Below are 20,253 nucleotides of genomic sequence, written 5' to 3'. Positions count from 1 at the left end.
CAATATATCTGCCTGTTCAGGGACGCTTGAAGGGATTTAGCACTTTGTTTGGGCTTTTGTAGCAAGGATTCTGAGATCATTGCCTTAATAGAAGACACATACCCAAGGGAACAACTACAAACTGCCTTAGCAAAAGAATTCCTACAAACTGTTTTCTGAAAGAGACAGCAAAGCAAAAGTACTTTTTAAAGAAAAATCTTGGCAAATGTTTTAAACAATTTTTGTTTAAATGTAACCAATTCCCTCCAGTGGGTTCAGGCTGTAACACGGAAAGACTTGGGATCAGCAGGATGGGAAAGATCTTTCTGGCTACTGGGTTTGCTGAGGGAGGTGATGAGGGTTGAAATAGCCGCCTGGTGTGGGGGATTCCATGTTGTACCAAGAGTAAAAGGGGTGGCCAGGCAAGCATCAGATGATCATGAGTTGGGGTCCTGTGAAGAGGAGTCCTGCTCCAGGTAAGTGTTTGTACTGATTGGTTTCTGAGAGCCTTTTAAAAGCCCACAATCCCTGGTATTATATTAACATGGGTTCAAAAAGAGTAGAAGATTGATGAGGGCTGATGACACTGAAAAGCTTTGAAGAGGAGGTGAGATTGGAAGTGCCAGAACGAAATTCAGGGCAGGATCTTGTCTGCTGATCTGATGAATCAGAACAAACTAGAGGAATTGCCTTAAGATACAGACTCCTGAGCCTCACTTCTCCACTCTCTACCCTTTGTAATGTAGGAAACACCTAGAAGATCCAGTCTGAAATCTACGTGCTTCACTGGATACTTGGTTGATTGACAGAAGATCTGGGACACAGCAGGAGGGCCACAGATGCTCATCTGCTGTCCCAGAGATGAGCTGGAGGTGGAGTCTGGACATGAGCAGGCTACCATGGGCCAAGGGAGAGTGGTGTGGAGCTACATGCATCCATGATAGAGGAAAATGTTCATGAATTCTGGAGATTGTTTTCAGGGTCTAGTTCCCCCCAAATGGGCACAACATCCAGTAGCTTACACCTGCAAGTCAGTGAGCTTGGTGAAACCAGCCCACAGGATGCACTGTTACACTTGCCTCAGTCTGGATCACAGAAAGCCTGATTTACCATTTGGGGACAGTACTTGCTGCCATATATCTGGCTTTGAGAGGTGTGGTTGCTCTAATTCCTAGGCAGGGAAGCCCTGATTGGGGGCGGGGGTGGGTGGGTAGGGTGCCAGACCTGTACTTTGGCCTATCTGCTGGGTTTGCAGCTTTGGATGCTCAGAGTGGAAGGTGCTTAACTGAGAAGGCATTTGGATATGTGAGACTAGAGTTAAGAAGATCTCGGTGTCACTCTGATGAGCTTGGACAATCACCTTAAAGAATCACTTAATTAATAGAGGAGGGTACCATGCTGCTGCTGGATATTATTATGTCCTCTTGTCCTTGTAGTCAAAATTCTCATAGGGATTTTCTTTCTCACCTTCTCGCAGCTCTCTCTCATGCATTAGGGAGATTTTGAGTTCTTACACAGATCTCTCAACAGCATGACTCAGTAGGGAGAGAGTTAATCCCACCTGCTGTGGTCTCTAGATATTATTTTATATGCTTCCTGTAGGCCTGGTGCTCTCACCTCCTGCCGTTAATCAGAAGAAGTTTTGTTATTGTGTCACTTAGCCAATATGCAAAGCACTCTCTCCCTCTTCCCCAGACACGCGTCACTGTCTCTAGCCCAGGGCTTCTCAAGAAGCCATGCTCAGCCGTTGAATAATTTCATGACTTCAGTGCTGCAGTAGCCGCTTACAAAGGCCACATTTTCATTTTCTCAGAAAAACAAACTGCAATTTAGGTACACTATCACTAGGTGGAACTAGTCTGTTAAGTCCAAAAATGTGAGCTCCGGATTTGTTGCAGATAAATACATTGTTCAGACTTTTTCTAGAATCATAAATAAATCCCTTTATTAAAACTGTTGAACTCCAATTTAGACACCAGAGCAGATAATTCTTTTAAATGCGATATGCGCCCCAGGTAGAGTCTGTTACCTTTCCTCGTTGACCCCTTCCTTTCCCTTTTAAATCTTAAGAATCACAAGTCTCTTCCTACAGGTACTTTTCATTCAGCCTTGGAACTGCTTTGACGTCAAAGCCCCACAGATGCTTATCCCTCAAAGGCTAGCAAAGACCAAAGTGTAGGTCTCAGCCACAGGCAGTCTATTCATGTTGCCTGGACTGTTTGAGCTAATTATAGGGAACGACCTCTTTGCCCACTAAGGAAGAGAAATAAGCTTCACAGAGGTGTGACGACACTGAAAGTGTACAAGCTACCCCCTCCCTTAGTCACTTTGCCTCAAGTCAGAAAATATACCTTCTTCCTTGACACCTTCTAGATTCCCTCCTCCCATCAGCTCTCTGAACCCGCTGGGGGCTGCTGGCTGCTGGCTTAATTTCCACAATAGCTGCAGTTAATTAGTATCCCAGGGTAACTGACTTCCCTTAGCAACAGAGGTAACAATGGCTTCAGCTCACAAATTACCTTAGCTACAGTTTTCTTCCACTGATAAAAACATATTTAATATTCAAACATGGGTTTTGAACAGAAAATTAATCTGATGTCCACTCATCAACAAATATTTATTAAGCTCCTACTGTGTGCAAGTCACTAGGTAGAGAAAGTTGAATTTGTTGTGGTCCTCTCTCTAGGGGAACCCCAAAAAAGAATTAGAAACAGAAGATATAAATTCAAATAAGTCTACTACAAAATATATTGAATGCATGACTTGGTTTGAAAACCTGGAGGGTGACTGAGGAGGGTGAAAGTCTTGGGGGATGGGTGAGATGGGTTATAATCTTGACAGCCCAATATGGAGACTAACAGATTTTTACTCAAACCCTAAGTTTTCCACTAACTGTGTGATCTCCTGCAAGATACTTAAAATTTATAAGTTTCAGTCTACTTTCAGTAAATGGGGCAGACTAAAGTCCACCTCGAAAGGCTTATGTGAGGATTAGAAGTTACAGAAAGCACTTAGCGTATTTTCTGGCCAATAGTCACTCCTTTCATCATTGGTCACTCAGTCTCAAAGGCTTAGTATGCTTTAGCTGGGTGAAGAGGAAGGGGATGGAATTTGCATTTGGAAGGAAGTGCCAAGGGCAACTGAGATAGGATGGGAAGCGATGGCAGAGGAAGTTAGTTTACAATGACAGGCTGGGAGTAGGGGGAGATTAGATTGGAAGGGTTGCTGAGATTTTGTCACAATGACTGTCAGTTAAAATGTCTGAGTTGGAAGAGACCTTTAGAATAATCTGATGGTCCAAGCTTTTCATTTGATTGATGACATAACTTTTCTTTCATTGGTCCTTTCTCCTAAGATAACACTTTTAATTGTGAATAGAGTTTTATTTTCAAATTAAGTGAAAAAGTTAATACTCATCTTCTCCATATGATCCATAGTTTTAAACTTCCATCATGTCCCCGCTCAACAGAAGTTTACTACACATCTAGCTATTGGTTTGTGGACAACTATACCTTAGCAGAGACAGTAGCAGAGAGAAAGAGAGTCCTTGACTGGGTCTGGGCCAACGGACTGCCTGGAAAAAAGCAGGTGAAGAAGAGGTGTTGAAGGAACAGATTGCTGTTCCCTTGTTCCCTAGGAAATCACAGGTTTGGAGGCTACCTGAGGCCATCCTCACCCTCTATCTAAACAAAGGAGAATGTCTGACTGCTCTTGATTATCATATTATCATTGCTATCATTGTAAATGATAATAAATAATCATCTCTGCAATTGTATTTGCATAGCACTACTTGCTTTTTAAGAGAACTCTCAAGTCTGTTCTCTCATTTTCTTTTCACACCAGACCTGAAGATAGTCAAGGTATCACCTAACCCCATGTCCATTCTACCGAGAAGGGAACTGAGGTCCAGCGAGTTGAAATGTCTTGCTCCAGAACATACACAGAGTTAATGATTTGGACCCAGGTCTTCTAGCTTCTTCCCCATTACCCTATAATTGCGAGGAGACCTCATTTATGAGAAAGCAAAAAGGGGATGATCTATAGGATATTTAAACTCCTGTCTCTGGAAAGCCTTGTCTCTCATTGCCCTTCCCTGGATGTCTCTTGGATATCACACATCTCACCAGCAGCCTCCCTACTCCTACAGATCATCAACACTCATCCAAGGAGCCCAGGGCTAGCCATGGTGTTTGCGCTCTTTTCCCACATCTGACCATTCCATAACATATAACAAATCCTTGACAAATTTCCAATGAGAAAAAAAAGTAGCAGAAACCAAATGCCCTCCATCTGTAAGTTGATGTGGCCAAGAATAGGCTTATTTCAAAGGGTGTACCATAGAATAGTCATGAGACTCAAACACCACCCCCAACTCTAGCTGGTGTTTTTTCTCCCATAGGTAGTTAACAGGACCTTATTAGGGTCTTATTCTTTCCGATAGAAAGGCAAACATCATTATTAAAATTCAGTAAATTTCCATAATGAATCCCATTGATACATGTTGTATATTTTGGGTTCTTTTGTTTTATACTGAGCACACTAACATTAGATCAACATTATATTTATCTAGTTTTTCCCCATATTTGTGGGAATAGAGAACTCATCAGCCTTTCAAGAGAATTCAAATGCCAAACAAAATGCCACCCTCTAGAAAAGCATCAATGGAAACAATTTTGCAAATATATATAATTTTCAATATCAAAGTATCTACAAATAGAATGACATTAAGTAAATATCTATAAAGTGTCATGTACTTTACCTGTACATTTCATTTAATTCTTAAAACAACCCTATGAAGTACGGGTTATTGTGCCCATTTCATAGATGAGGAAGCTAGGGGTTGAAGATGTTAAGCCATTTACCACACATTTATAGCACAGGCCTGCCAAGAGACAGATTTGGGACTTTCATCCAGGTCTTCTAACTTCAGACCCAATAATTTTCTTAATATACCACAGGAGCAAGTATAGGAGCTTATTCCAAAAATAAAGCTAATTTTTAGAAAAGAACTAGGTAAGCAAATATTCATGAATTAGAGAACATCCTAATTTCAGATCCAAATCACTTGGCTACTTAAAAATAAAAGACTTAATAAATCATAAAGAATTCCTCTTAAACTTATTATTTAAAGTGATTAATAAGAATGACATTTCCCCACCAACTCTAAATGATAAAACCAATTTGGGAACTTTCCCAAGAATTTTAAATTGAAACACTAATCTTAAAAGAAAGCCTATATATCAAAAGTCTTCAAAGTATGGCACAAATATAACAGAATCTTAATTTTCAATTTCTATTAAACTGATTTTTCTTTTAAACCAAAGTTAGAAAGCCAAAAAGCCTTCAAATCCATTGAGCCTGTTGCATTTTATTTAAGAGGTTTCATTTTTCAAGCCAAAGCTGGGAAGACAAAACAAGCTCATTTAATTCACACCCCAGAAATGTAATTTCTCTACTCCAGCCGGTATCTAAGTGCTTGTATTAAGGGCTTCCCACCAACCAGAATGTGTTAGTTTAGCAATCCACACAACTTTCTTTTGTACTTTTAAGCTCCTCCTCAGTTTTCTCTTGGTTAGGGTTGCCTAGAAAACAAAGGATGGCCAGTAAACTTAAATTTTAAATAAACAGCAAATAGCCTTCACATAAATATGTGCATGCGATAATTGGGACATACTTATACTAAAAAATTCACCATTTATCTGAAATTCAAATTAAACTGAACATCCTGTATTTTTATTTGCTAAATCTGGCAATTCTACTCTTGATTCATTGTAAGTATCCCCAAAGTTTTATTTCTAAACTATTATATTTTTTAAATGCATTATGCGTATGTTTTTCTGGCGTGTGTGTGTTTGTGTGCGAGTGCCTCTCAAAATGGAGATTGTGAAACATAATCTCACTTTTGAGAAAAAAGGTATCAGTCACTTTAACAATGTGTCCTCTAACAGTTTTATATATGTATATATATAAAATTTAGTGTGAGACTAGCCAGGACAATTTTAAAAGAGAAAAATTAAGGGTGGGAGGCGGGGGGTCAGTATTAGGAGAAACTTCCCCTATCGTATAGTAAAAGGTTTTGTAAATCAATACTGATTAAGGCAGTTTAGTTCTGGTATGTGAGTAGGTAAATTAATGCCATAGAATAGAAATTATCTAACTTTTTACCCCAAAGTAAGTTCCAGAAATATCAAGGAGTTCACAGTGGATAAAGTTATTCAATATGTAAAGGTCCCTTACAATCAATAGGAAAAAGAGCAAAAGCATAAATATAAAAATGAGGAAAGGCCATAAATGGACAGTTCACTGAAAAACAGCTACACGTGGTTAATAAACACACAGAAAAAAATATTTAACATCAGTAATAAGTAAAGCAACACAAATTAAAGCAATAGTGAAGCATAATTTCCCTTTATCATATTGAAGAAGATCAAAAGTTAAATAATGCCTAGTGTTGGTGAAGATAGAGAGATGGGCATTTCATACCTTGTAGATGGAATTATGAATTGGCACAACCTCTTTGGAGGGGAGAATTTTGCAATATCTATGAATATGAAAAATGCATTTATCATTGACTCAATAATTCCTATTCTAGAAACATATTATGAAAATACTTGCACAAGTATGCAAAGATATACATGTACAAGGGTGTACATTGCAGTGTTGTTTGTATTAATAATAAGTGGGACTAAGCAAATGTGCATTATAAGAGGATACAATAAATTAGTGTACATTTGCATATTGAAGTAATATGCAGTCAATCAAAGAAATAAATATGTTCTGCATGTGCTAAAATAAAATTACTTCCAAGTTTAATTTGTTGAGATTAGGAAAAAAGTAAGGCTCACAATGGAGTGTACTCCCTTTTTCAATAAAGAAAGATGCATATATATACACATATGTTTGTGCTTTTATTGTTATACCCTTTTGTACTCTGAAACTTTTTGTATGAAGTGCATGTATTACTTTTTCAATAAAAACCCTAATCTATAAAAGATACTTATTTTGGGTCTCTTTTAAAAGCTTGCTAATCTCATCTCTCATTTCTTCTCTTGTTCTTATCTCAAGGTCTATTTGCCAGTTATCACTGTTGTGACAGTGAGGCCTTAGGGGAGCTGATGATAACTAGTGGCTTGCTCCCTTTCATAACACAGCCCAGCAATCAGCAATTCAATTTCCTTGTACCAGAAAGGCACTCAGCTGATTTTTAGCATCGAAGAAAGTAACTTCCCTTAACCCCAAAAATCTCAGGCAGAAGAATGTATCCCTCCAACAGTGAAGTTTAGGGCAATCCAGCCTTCTTCCACAGTAGCAATCTATTACAGCCACAATTCTTGGGTTCTTTTCTGACTCTCCAGCAGATGCCACTCTCCTGGGTAACTTTTTCCGTGTTGTTATCACTTTCTGGAATGCTCTCCTTGCCTAGCTGGTGCTTCACATTTTACTCATCCCTTAAGACTCAGGTCAAGTCTCACTTCTCATCCAGGCTGACTTTCATGATGACTTCATCCCTGTTCAGAACACTGTTCTGTCCTTTCCCTGACTTTGCATTTTACTTTCATAAAAAGAGATTAAACATTCTAAATAATACTTCCATAAAACATTTTTCTTGTGTGTAACTAAAACAACACAGGAATTACCTGCATGATGTTATCTCAATAGTGCTAGTGTTAGAGTCAAACAAAATAGGCTTCAAAATTTTTTCTAACTCTGACAGACCTTCGGGCAAATTATGTAAACTTTCTGTGTCTCAATTTGTTCATTGTAAAACTGTGGATAATAATTCTGCTATATAGAGGTACTGTTAGTTTTAAATGTAAAGTTACTTGCACCATACTTGGTACATCGTAGGTGGTCAATTACTCTTAGCCTAGGAGCAATCCCTTCTCTGACCCAACCCCCTATTATCACTGAGAAAAGAACAAACTTGAAGTTAATAGACTCTAGAATGAAATTTAATGTGCATATTGTAGATTTTTTTCTTTACTTTTCCTCGTTTTTTAAATTTTTGGCCTTCTTATCTTATTTTTCTCCATTTCTTATCCCAAGATCTATTTGTGTTCTCATTCTACCCTTTATCACCTGTGTGACCTTGGGTCAATCACTAAAATTTTTAGAGCCTCAGTTTTTTCATCCTAAAACAGGGTTGATAATGTTGTCCTTAAGGGGTTGTTGGGAAGTTTAAATTGGATTATGTATGTGAATGTGTAAAGCGTAAAGTTGAAAAATGCTATAACAATTTGGAGCATTCTTCTTAAATGTTCATGTAGAGTGAGATTTTAAAGTGAACAAAAGCCTTTGGAGTCCCTATGATTTATTTTGCAGCTCAGATTGATGTGTCATTTTTAGTTGGTTCGCAAGCCATACTTCCAGCTGTCATCCATCAACACTTTGGCCACAGCTTGTTCTTGGCTGCCTGTCTATATGGAATTAGTTATCCTTCCTAGCACAGCCTTGCTTTCTCTAGACAAATTCCTTTCTTCCCAAGGACGGAGATCCTCTCTCACTGAGTGTTCAACTGACAAACGCCTTCTTTTGAATCTGCCTCATTGTTTCTTGCTAATTTTTTTGTCTTAGAGAGGTTGAAACATTTTTAAAAATTTATTCATTCGTCAACTCAGTCCACAAATATGTATTGGGCACCTACTGTGTGTCTGTTTTGGTGGCTAAGTTTTGGAGATACAGAGGTAAATAAGGCACATTCCCAGCTCTCAAGGACTTCACAGATGAGTAGGGGAGAGATGTGTAAACAAATGTTTACAATTCATTTCGTATAATAAGTGTAATAATTAAAATGTTTACAAGCTACAGAGACAGCAGTGTCGTGGAAAACTTCCTGGAGGAGGTGTCATATAAATTTTAAAGGATGAACAATATTTTTGACAGACGGATAAGGAAAGCAAAGATATTCCCTCAAGAAGATATGAGGTATGAAAAGATACAAAGTCATGAAGCAACACCAGGTATTTAGAGAATATATTACAGGATTATGAAGAGTGATGGGAGGAGTATTGAGAGATAAAGTCTAGGCCGGATTATGGAAGTCACTGTAGCAATGCTAAGGGGCTGGGATAGAGGTCACCACAAAAGGGTAGGAATTTCAAAGAGGAGAGAGGTATAATCAGTCCACAGCAGTGGTTGTCAGCCCTCGCCATGCATCAGAATCACCTGGGTATCCTCAAAAATATGATGTTTAGGGCCTACCCATGATACTCTCACATTACTGATCTGTGTTGAAGCAAAGATTTTAGCATTTTTTAATTGTCCTCTGGTGTGTGTTTTTAAGGTACATCCAGGGTTGAGAAAATGAACATAGAGTTTCTAAAAGATCATTTTGTTGATACTATGCGTGATGCACTGGGGTTCCAGGAAGGGCAAGGCTAAAGGTAAACAGATCATTGAGGGGCAGAAGGCTAATGTAATAGCCCAGGTGAGATAGAACCTAGAAATGTGATGGCATGTTAAAAAAGATAAATTATCACCTTGCCCAAGTACATTATTAGCTGCATAACAACTAGGACCATGTTTTATAATTTTTCAGTGTTGTGCATATAACTGTAGTAAGCACTCAATAAAGACTTTTTCGGCTAGATTGATAATCACTAAGCACTAACCACTAACATTTTTTTTTCTGTTTCCCTCGCTCCACTCACCTGGATACTGTTAAGTGTGCTTTCATGTGTCTCCTTCCTGGAATCCTTGCTGAATCCAAGAGCCATAGCATACTTTTAAAGGTCAGAACCTCCAGCAAGTAGAATCCTCAATATATATATTATATATATTTATATATATATTTGATATAGATAGATAGAGATATATATCTATCTATATAGAGAGAAGAGAGAGGGAAAGAGAGGGAGAGAGAGAAAAAAAAGTTAGTAAAAAGTGACTCCAGGTGAAGGATAGATAGGTATTTATTGTACATTTCCACAGATTTGAAAATTTTCAACATAAAATGTTGATAAGGCCACTGAATTGTATGCTTTGAAATGGTTAAAATGGTAAATATTAAGTTATATGTATTTTCCCACAATAAAAAATTCAGAAAAAATATACAGATTACAAAGACAAATGATCAAATGGAGAGATGACCAAAAGTTGGGTATGAGAAGAGAGGAGGAACTGGATGGGAACTGAAAAGGTGTATAATGCAATCATGATTCTAAAGAATATCAACATACTGTAGTGATAAGTGGAAATTAACAATTTCATAGTTTTCCTTTGAGATTCAGAACATCAATTGCGCATGTAGAGGATGGTTTGTCATGCCAGCAGTTGGTGTGAAAATGCCCTGGAGTTTTTCACTTGCTCATAGACTGATGTGAGGCAAAGGTGTGACATTGTTGCTAAATAAAGCCATACAATTTGAACTATCAGGAGTAGAATCAGAGTCTCTAAAATAATAGAGGTTTGAATCTAACAGTTATCTGTACAGGTCAAGCCACACCTGGAGCACTGTGTTCACTGAAAGAGGGAAACATGTCTGTAAAATAGTCAACAAGTTGGGGAAACTTTAAGTCATCTCATCTGAGACATGAGTGAGAGTGCTGTGTCTAATCAGTGGTCTGCATGAGAAGGGATGCCCAGAAAGGATGAAGCAGGTGGGTAGGTAAATAATCTGTGTCAGTTACTCAAAGACCAAGAAGCTGAGAGTTAGAGGCAGAATAATCCGTAGGGTTCTCAAAAACTAGACCCAAAGGGTTAACAGTGCAAAGTTCCCAAGAGCCTGGCCAGCAGCTGTGAGGCAGGCCCACTGCAGCTGCTGCTCAGGGTTTGGCCCCACATCCCTCTCCTTACTGCTTCTGCCACTGTCTGCCAAAGCCAGGGTAGGGCCATGAGAAGCTAGCGAAGACATGACATAAAAGGGACATGAGAGCTCTCTTCAAAATATTCAGGGCTGGGTGGCAGTTATTACTATGCCCAGTGTACAGACGAAGAAACTAAGGCTCAGAACTGGCCAAAAGTGACATTGCTAAGGAATGACAGAAATTCAAACCCAGGTTATCATTCATTCATGAGTTTATGTTATATTTATCGAAATTTACTTATGGCAAACACTGGGGCTACAAAGCTGAATAAAACATAGTCCTTGCCCTCAACATGCTCGTAAACACCTTAAAACAATGCAATCAGGGTTAAAGTAGAGGTTTTCACATTGTTATATTTTCAAGTGCTGGAGAACTGTAGTTTAAGCAGAGCTGCAGTGTAGGACACATGGAGAGAATAATGGGAAGTACATCTGGAAAATTGATTTGGGCCCAGATTGTGTTGGCCTGAAAATTCTATGCCAAATTGGGTGGACTTTGTGCTGTATACAGTGGAGAATTATAAACATTTCTAAAGTAGGGGAATGGCATGGTCAAATCCATTTAACAAGATAACTCTAGGAGCAGGTGGAGGATAAACTGGGAGGAGCTGGGAAGAAAGATAATTAAAGTGGTGATTGCAATAGCCCATATGAAAGAGCATGAAGACCAGAACTAAGGCAGTAACAGTAGAGACAAGCAAGGATGGGGATGAATAGATGTGAGAGCTTTTTGGAAGGCTGAATCAGTAAGACTTTGTGACTAATTACACATAGAGAGTAAACATAAGGAAGTCAATAATGATGCTGAATTGGTAAAACATTAGACAGTTAATGGAAATGGAGATTTAGGAAGAGGGCCAAGTTGAAGTAGGCAGATGATATTTGGTTTGGGATACATTGATCTTGATATGACTCTGTGATATTCAGGAGAGAATGTCGTCCAGCAAGCAGCTAGAAATGGGACTGAAATTGAAAAGAAACATTTGGGTTAATGTTAGGGACTTGGGATCATCAGCTCTTTTAAGCTGATTAAAGCTAAAAGAGAAGACTGTGACTAAGTCTGTTTTAAAAAGCATAGAGAGGAGAGGAGAGAGGAGGAGAAGAGAGAGAAGAGAAGAGAAAAGAGGAGAAGAGAGGAGAGGAGGGGAGGGGAGGGGAGGGGAAGGGAGGGGAGGGGGAAGGGAGGGAGGGGAGGGGAGGGTGAGGGGAGAGAAGAAGTTGTGAACAGTATGCACAGATTGTGTCATAACACATAGTAGGTGCACAATAAGTGTAACTGTAAATTAATGTGCAAATGGGTGAATGAAAGAACCCAAAAATTAAAGGTTGAGTAGAAGAGGAGCCAAGAAAAGACTGAAAAATTATGGTGAAGAAAGTAGGACCTCCTACAGGGAATGGAGTTGTGCATACCAAGGCAGAATAAAATTTTCAGACTGGAACTAGATGAAGAGAGGACTAAAAGGGCAGTGGGAGACTGCCTTGATGGGCTTGGGATCTAGATGGCAGCCTGAATTCAGTCACTCATGCCAGCAACATACCCATGACTGATTGTTAATGAACTCCAGAAACAGTAAGGAAAGGAGAGTAGGGATACTGAGAGTATCTATCCGAGAAGCTACCTCTGAAGGACAGCATTTTGAGCTGGAACTTAAAGGAAAAGAAGCTTTGACTGCTGGAGAAGAAGGAAAAGGAAAACACACATAAGCAAATTGGCCAGCATAAAGGTGCAGAGGCTGACATTGGCTCAAAGAGAGTGAGAAGTTGGATCATCCTTAATAATTGAGTTAAAAAGCCTTACCTACACTCATGCAGACCCATTGTGGCAACACCATTGGCCCAATGTCCCAGTCTAATCATCAGGCGATTGAATTATCACCTGGTCTTCTCTCCTCCCACAAGCTGTGTTCCCCAAAACTTACCCCAGAGCCAGGTAACAGAGTCAAGATGGAGTCGCTTACCACTCATATCTCAGTAATTACACTTCAACCAGAGACAATGCAATTCCTACTGGTCAGAATTCCCACTGTAAGTTTGTAATATGAGCAATAGGTGTCAAGGTTGAAAATAATTTGGAAAAGGTTGAAGGAGAGCCTTGAATGTCAGGCTGTGGAACTGGAACTTGATTCTGTAAGAGTGGGGAGACATCAGAGTATACAGAGAAGGAAATGACACAGTGAGAACTGTACTTTAAAACTGAGAAATAGAAACAAAACTTGTTATGAGGGTCCTTATCTTTTGAGTTTAGATTATTATATAAAAGCTGCAGCAAGACTGGGCCCCAGATCTGACTCCTTTCCTGCTATCTATGCCAAGACAGAATTACAGCAAAGAAGAAAGGCAGGAGTGCAAGATGCACTATACCTGGTCTCTTTACAGCCTCTTGGGCTCTGCAGCCTTCTCTCAGCTTTTTTACTCGATTTTACTGCCACTTCCCCAAATTTGATGGTCAGCCCTTCCCAGAAGGAATTTTAAATGATCCATAAATGTAAATAAATGTGGAGTTAAAAACATTCTTATGCCATAAGAGGTTATTGACATTGAACAGAGACATTAAAATTAGGATTGACAATCACAAGTAGAGACCCTCACCAGCCTAAAGGCAAGGTCCTGGCTCAAGATCTCTCAAATTAGATTTCCACCTAGTTCCCTGAGTCTGTGCTTTGGGAGTTCTCTCCCAAATGCCTTTTGAAATCCATGGAACAGAAATCCCAGCGTAGTGAAAAAAATTCCTTCTGAAGGGGATGAGTGATCCTCCTCAGTATTACATTGAGTTTAACCCCCTCTCTTCAGACTGTTCATCATCTTGTGGACTGTCATCATGATGGGGAACTTGGGCATAGTCATCCTCACTGGGCTTATTCTCTTAGTCTGTCTTTCCTGCCTAGATTTCTGCCATCCACTTTCTGCATGCTCAGAATCGTAGCAAAGATGTTTTCCAAGCATGGTGCTGCCCTTCTCTTTCTGGGGTCCTGAAGTGTGCAGGAGCTTCTCCAGCATCTTCTGAATCACAGAGTTCTCTCTCTTGGCGTCAGTGGCCTATGATGATTATGTCACCATTGGTGACCCTTTATTGCCCCTGTCACTAGTCCAAGAGACTCAATTTGCATTTGTTTGAGGAAAACTGTTAGGAACTTCATCTCAGCAATCTCCACGGCCGCTTCTGTTCCTCCTCCCCTTCTCCAACTCCCCTTCCTATTTCAAGCTGCGCTTCTCTGAAACATGACTTCCAACTTTGACCTCCCTGATTTTACTGACTCCAGTATGACTTTCCTCAGCCTGTGCTATGCCACTATCTGCTGCCAGCCCACCATCTTGAGGTGGTTACTTCTTGCAAAGAGAGTGTTTTCTGATTCTACATTTGGTCGTCCCATGCCAAATCAAAAGATCTGAAGAGCAAAGTTTTGGTGGAAAATTGTTTTCCAGAATTTCATTCATTGTTCTTTGTATTCAGATGGAGAAATGTTCATTAAACATTTTGAGTTATTATGGGACTAGTTTATTAAAAGTAAACACCATTTTTCACATATTCCCTTAATGCCGACTACTTATGCACTTTATAAAGTTCAGTGAAGTAATACATTTCCTAGCAGAGGCATTACTTGCAATACAATACCAGCAATGAAAGATTTGCTTGATGGTAAGAGGTGTGTTCAAGTCTTTGTTATTCAAATGTCAGTATGCAAATCAGGGCCTGCTTTGTTGCCTCTGCTGAGTTTCAGAAATCTCTACATGACTCATGTAGATACAAACTTGTATTACCTTCTTCAGTGCCATAGCTGGTTCCTTATATATCATGATCCCATTGAACAAAGTCTGTTATACAGAAGACTGAGGCTCAGAGAGGTTAAATCCCAAGGTGACACAAATGGTATGGTGGTGGAGCTGTAGTGCCTCTGGGATTCTAACCCTTCTATGTCTGTTTCCAGAGCTGTGCCTTTTCCACTAGATATTTGTGATCTGAGATTAGGGAGAATGCCCATCAAATGAGAATTAGCTTGGTGGTATATCATTCATATGGTGCTTTAAAAGAGTTTAAAATTTTAAGTGGCTTCATCGACCATTTGACTTGCTTCTGACAGAGATTTTGAGAGACTTAAACCTCACATATAGCAAGAAAGTCAGGACGCTTTTCGAATTAACAATTTGCAGCCTGAAATGTAATATTTATTTTAGCTGGGCTAAAATAAAAATCCTACATCTCCCTAGCCATAATGGAAGTCAGTGAGAAAATATGATTTTATGTATTCACTTTACGCTCAACTTGTTATGAATGCACTTAATCTATAAGCCCTGCATGACTGGTACCTGATTTTCTACTGCAATCATTTCACATTTCTTTCTTGTACAATAAATTTTAAGCTTACCAGTCCCCATTGCTAATATGATAGCGTACCTCATAGCTCAGGAGGCACTCCATAAATGTCCAATGACTGCCTCCCTGACTCATGTTTGTTTATTTCTCAAGCCCTTCCATTCTACCACTAGAAGGCCTCATCCATGACATGACAATGGGAATCACCTTGGCTTCTCCTGAGTTAGTGATTTAGTCAAATGCCTTTACTTTGTTGTCTGTATACCCTTTACATTCATATGCATTTGTCTGAAACTTTAAGAGCCTCCAGGGCAGAAACTTTTTTTGCTGAGTCGTATTCCATTGTATTGTTGTACCAGAGTTTGTTTAATCACTCAGCCACTGAAGGACATTTAGATTGTTTCCAGTTTTTCATGATTATAATTAAAACTGCTAGTAACAAAGGACTAAGAGCACAATTGCTTGGTTATATGGTAAGCGCATGATTAACATGACAAGAAACTCACAATTTGTTTTCTAGAGTAGCTATATCATCTTGCATTCCCAACAGCAAAGAACAAGCGTTCCAGCTGCTCCCCATCCTCCCGAGCTCTTGTAATCCAGTATTTTTTAAGACATTCTAATAGATGTGTAGTATTATCTTATCTTGGTTTTAGTTTGCATCTACCTAATGGCTAATGATGTTGAACAACTCTTCCTGCGTGTATTTGACATCCGTATATCCTCTTCCATGAAATGTCTGTTCATGACTTTTGCCCATTTTCTAATTGGATTTATTTTATTTTATTTTACCATTGAGTTCTTATAGTCATTTATATATTCTGGATAAAATTTCTTTGTTAGGTATATAAAATGCAAATATTTTCTCCTAGTCTTTAACTTGTCTTCTCATTCTCATGATAGTGCCCTTGAAAGAGAAAAGTTTTATCATTTTAATAAAGAGCTACTTTACTATTTATTTTTCTTTTGGGTATTATGCTTTGGGTTTCCTTTTCAAGCAATTTTTGCATAAACTCAGGTTATTTAGGTCTTCTCCTATGTCTTCCAAAAGTTTTAAAGTTTTATATTTATATCTATGCACGATTTTGAATAAATTTTTGTATAGGTGAGGTTGAGGTCAGGGTTCATTATTGTTTTTTTTTTTTTTTTGCATATGGATGACTATTTGTTCTATTTGTTGAAAAGACTACTCTTTCTCCACTGAATCGCTTTTCCACCCTTTCAAAGATCAAATGCCCGTATTTGTGTGGGTCTGCTTCTAAACTCTGTTCTGTTCCATTGATCCAAGTGTTTATTTCTTTGCCAATGCACACTGTATTCATCACTGTACCTTTATAGCTGGTCTTAAAACTGAATAGTATGAGTCCTCCAAGTTTCTTTTTTCAAAACTGTTTTAGCTATTTGTCTTTTCATATACATTTTAGAATTTCAAGTTTTAAAAACTTCTGTTATTGATAGCAACAATAACAACAAAAAAAACCTGCCGGGATTTTTATGGCTATTGCATTAAATCTATAGATCACTTAGAGGAAAATCAACAACTTTACTATGTTGAGTCCCCAAGTCCGTACTCACAGTATGTCTCACCATTTATTTAAGGCTTCTTTGATATCTTTCATTGACATTGTATAGTTTTCAGCATACAGATCCTGTACAACTGTTGTTATATTGACACCTAACTATTTCATTTTTTGGAGGCTTTTAAAAAGGCATACAGATATATTTCCATAATTTTGATTCTCAATTGTTCATTGCTTGTATTTAGAAATATGATTAAATTTTATGTGTTGACCTTGTATTCTGTGACCCTGCTAAACTCCTCTGTTAGTTCTACGAGGTCTTTTTACATTCTCTGGAATTTTCTACATAGATAATCACGTCATCTGCAAATGGGGACAGTTTCTTCCTTTCCAATCTACATGTCCTTTTTTTCTCTTTCTTTCTTTTTCTTTCTTTCTTTCTATCTCTTACAGTTTTAATTTAATTTGATTTTTAAAACTTCAACAGCTTTATTGAGATATAATTGATATATGAAGAACTGCACATACTAAATGTGTATAATTTTAGAGTTTGTATATATGCAAATATCCATGATACCATCACCACAATCAAGGTATTAGATATATCTACCACCTCCCTATGTTTCACTGTGTCCCTTTGTTTTTGTTTTTGTTTTTGTTTTTGTGGTAGGAATACTTAACATGAGATTTACCCTCTTAACAAATTTTGACATGCACAATACTGCACAATACGTGCACAATAGTTAACTATAGGTGCTACATTGTACAGCAGATCTCTAGAACTTACTCATCTAGTAAAACTGAAACTTTATACCTATTAAGCAACCACTCCCATTTTTCTCTGGCAATCACTATTGTATTTCTCTGTTTCTGTAAGTTTGGCTATTTTATATACCTCATGTAAGTGGAATCACGTAACATTTGTCCTTCTGTGACTGGCTTATTTCACTAAGCATAATGTCCTCCAGGTTTATCCATGTTGTAGCAAATGGCAGGATCTCCTTCTGATTTAAGGTTGAATAATATTCCCTTGTATAATTATACCACATTTTCATTATCCATTCATCTGTTGATGAACACTTGGGTTGTTTCCATAGCTTGGCTATTGTGAACAGTGCTTCAATGAACATGGGACTGCAGATATCTCTTTGACATACTGATTTCATTTCCTTTAGATATATCCCCAGAAGTGGGATTGCTGGATCATATGGGAATTCTATTTTTAATTCTGTGAGGAATGTCCAAACTGTTTTCTGTAGTGGCTGAACCACTTTGCATTCCCACCAACAGCATATACGTGTTCCAGTTTCTCCACATCTTTGCCAATTCTTATCTTTTGTTTCTTGATATGCTATGTTTTCTTTTTCATTTTGTTTCAAATATTTTCTGATTTCCTTTGAGACCTACTTTTTAATTCATGAATTATTCATTAGTATGTTTAATTTCCAAGTGATTGCAAATTTTCTTGCTATCTTTCTGTTATTGCTTTCTAGTTTAAGTCAATTATGGTCAGAAAATTTCAATACAATTTCAATTCTTTTCAAAAGTTTTATGGTTTGGGGCCGACCCCGTGGCGCACTCAGGAGAGTGCGGAGCTGGGAGCGCGGCAGTACTCCCGCCGCGGGTTCAGATCCTATATAGGGATGGCCGGTTCACTCGCTGGCTGAGCACGGTGCTGCCGGTCACAAAAAGACAAAAAAAAAAAAAAAAAAAAAGTTTTATGGTTTGGTGTCTGACCCAAGATATAGTCTATCTTGGTAAATGTATTCTGCTATTGGATGGAGTGTTCTATACATATCAATTAGTTCTCGTTAGTTGATGATCTGTTCAGTCAAGTAGTTTATATTATATTATATTCTTGACCACAGCGATTGCTGTTTACTGAGCACTTTCTATGTTACCAGTGCTGTACAAGATGATTACATGAATTATTTGTAATACCTATTTAAACCCTACAAGGTCAATGTCCCATTTTATGGATTAGAAAAGTGACACTCAGAGATGGTGAGTACCAGGCCCCAAATTAGACAAAAATAAAACTTGAGGCCAATATTTGAACTGAGTTGTGCCAGACTCTGAAGATTAGGCTCTTTTCATTATGCCACCTTACTTTTGGCTTGATATGTGTACTAGTTGGCATGTGGTTTGGGAAAGTTATTAAATATCATTCACAAATATATATATTTATCTCTCCAATTAGATTGTAAGCTCTTTGAAGTTAAAGAATGTACTTTTTTTTTTGTATAGTGCCTGTTAAGGCTTCAATATAAAGTAAGGACATGATAGTTGCTGACTGACAAACTGATTGACTGACTGAAAAGTCCTTTAAAAAGCCTCAGCAGGAGCAGAATGATGGTGATCATAGCCACCATCTTTGAAGGGGCAAGATGGTGAATCCCAGACTTGGATTTTACAGTATATTATCATTTCTCAATAAAGATGTTATTGGCATTTGGAGTGAACCAATTCTTGTCATAAAAATTGCTCAAGATAGTCTTGAGCATTATAGAACATTTAGCATCCCTGACCACCTATGACTTACAGTTCTTCCCAGTCATTTTGGCAATCAAAAAACTTCCATGCAATTCCAAACACCCTTTGTAGGGTAAGCATCACCTCAGTTGAGAACTACTAATAGTGCCTGGCACATATATGTGTGCCATATATACTAATTAGTATATATATATACTAATGTGTGCCATATATACTAATTAGTGTGTGTATATATATACTAATAGTGCCTGGAACAATAAAAGTTTGTTGTATAAAAGAAACAGAAAGAGTACCCCTCAATGAAGGTACCTCATAGCTTTGAAAATTGTGATTGAGAATGTGTCTCTCCAGATCTCCTTGTGGGGAAGGGATGAAGATAGTGCCTACAGTCACTCCTGAAATGCCTTTTACTTCATAAGATTCCATGGGTTTGTCCATGGTCTCCATTCACCACTTCAGTGATGGCCAAGATTTTATAGAAAAACAGGCACTTGTGAGGATCCAAAGGCAACAGTCTCTAACCATTGTAAAAAAACCATCCCCTGAATTGAGTCAAAGCTCCAAATTGTTCCACAGACCCTCTGAGGATTTGGGCAACTAGGGTTAAAGTATGCTTCTTGTGAACAGGAAACAGTAAAAATAACTCATTAGCCCAAAACTCTAAATTTCCACTCTTCAACTCTGGTAGTACATTAAAGTCACATGGGAAACTTTTAAAAAATATGGATGTCCATGCTCCACCCCAGACCAGTTACACCAGGTTCTGAGAATGGGACCTGGGTACAGTATTTTCTTAAGCTCCCAGTTGATTTTAATGCACAGCCCGTGTTGAGAACCATTAGTTTTTTTGTTTGTTTGTTTTTGTCTTTTTGTGACCGGCCGCACCGCGCTCAGCCAGTGAGCGCACCGGCCATCCTTATATAGGATCCGAACCCGCGGCGGGAGCACTGCTGCGCTCCCAGTGCTGCACTCTCCCGAGTGCGCCACGGGGCCTGCCCGAGAACCATTTGTTTTAAAGAAAAGGGCTAAGCAGATTAGCAAATAAGCTTTCTTAAAAGATGATTTCAGTGTGCGATAGCAGAAAGAGCACAGATTGTAGAGTCAGGACTTCGGTAACAATGCTGGCTTAGTAACATACCACCCAT

At 38.5% G+C, this 20,253-nt stretch overlaps 1 protein-coding gene across 1 annotated transcript in view; it reads left to right on the top strand.

Annotated features, from left to right (window-relative positions):
- The first annotated feature begins 333 nt into the window (after positions 1–333).
- The window catches only part of LOC134368434 (olfactory receptor 10A4-like), a 45,294-nt gene continuing 25,374 nt past the window's right edge, over positions 334–20,253 (top strand). The window contains exon 1 of the mRNA XM_063084914.1: positions 334–455. Within this exon, the coding sequence (XP_062940984.1) occupies positions 334–455 (122 nt within the window). The remainder of the gene's footprint in view (positions 456–20,253) is intronic.

This window comes from Cynocephalus volans, chromosome X, assembly GCF_027409185.1.
Source record: "Cynocephalus volans isolate mCynVol1 chromosome X, mCynVol1.pri, whole genome shotgun sequence".
NCBI classification, from domain to species: Eukaryota; Metazoa; Chordata; class Mammalia; order Dermoptera; family Cynocephalidae; genus Cynocephalus; species Cynocephalus volans.
The sequence above is the reverse complement of the archived record's forward strand: the minus strand, read 5'-3'. Positions and strand labels throughout refer to the sequence as shown.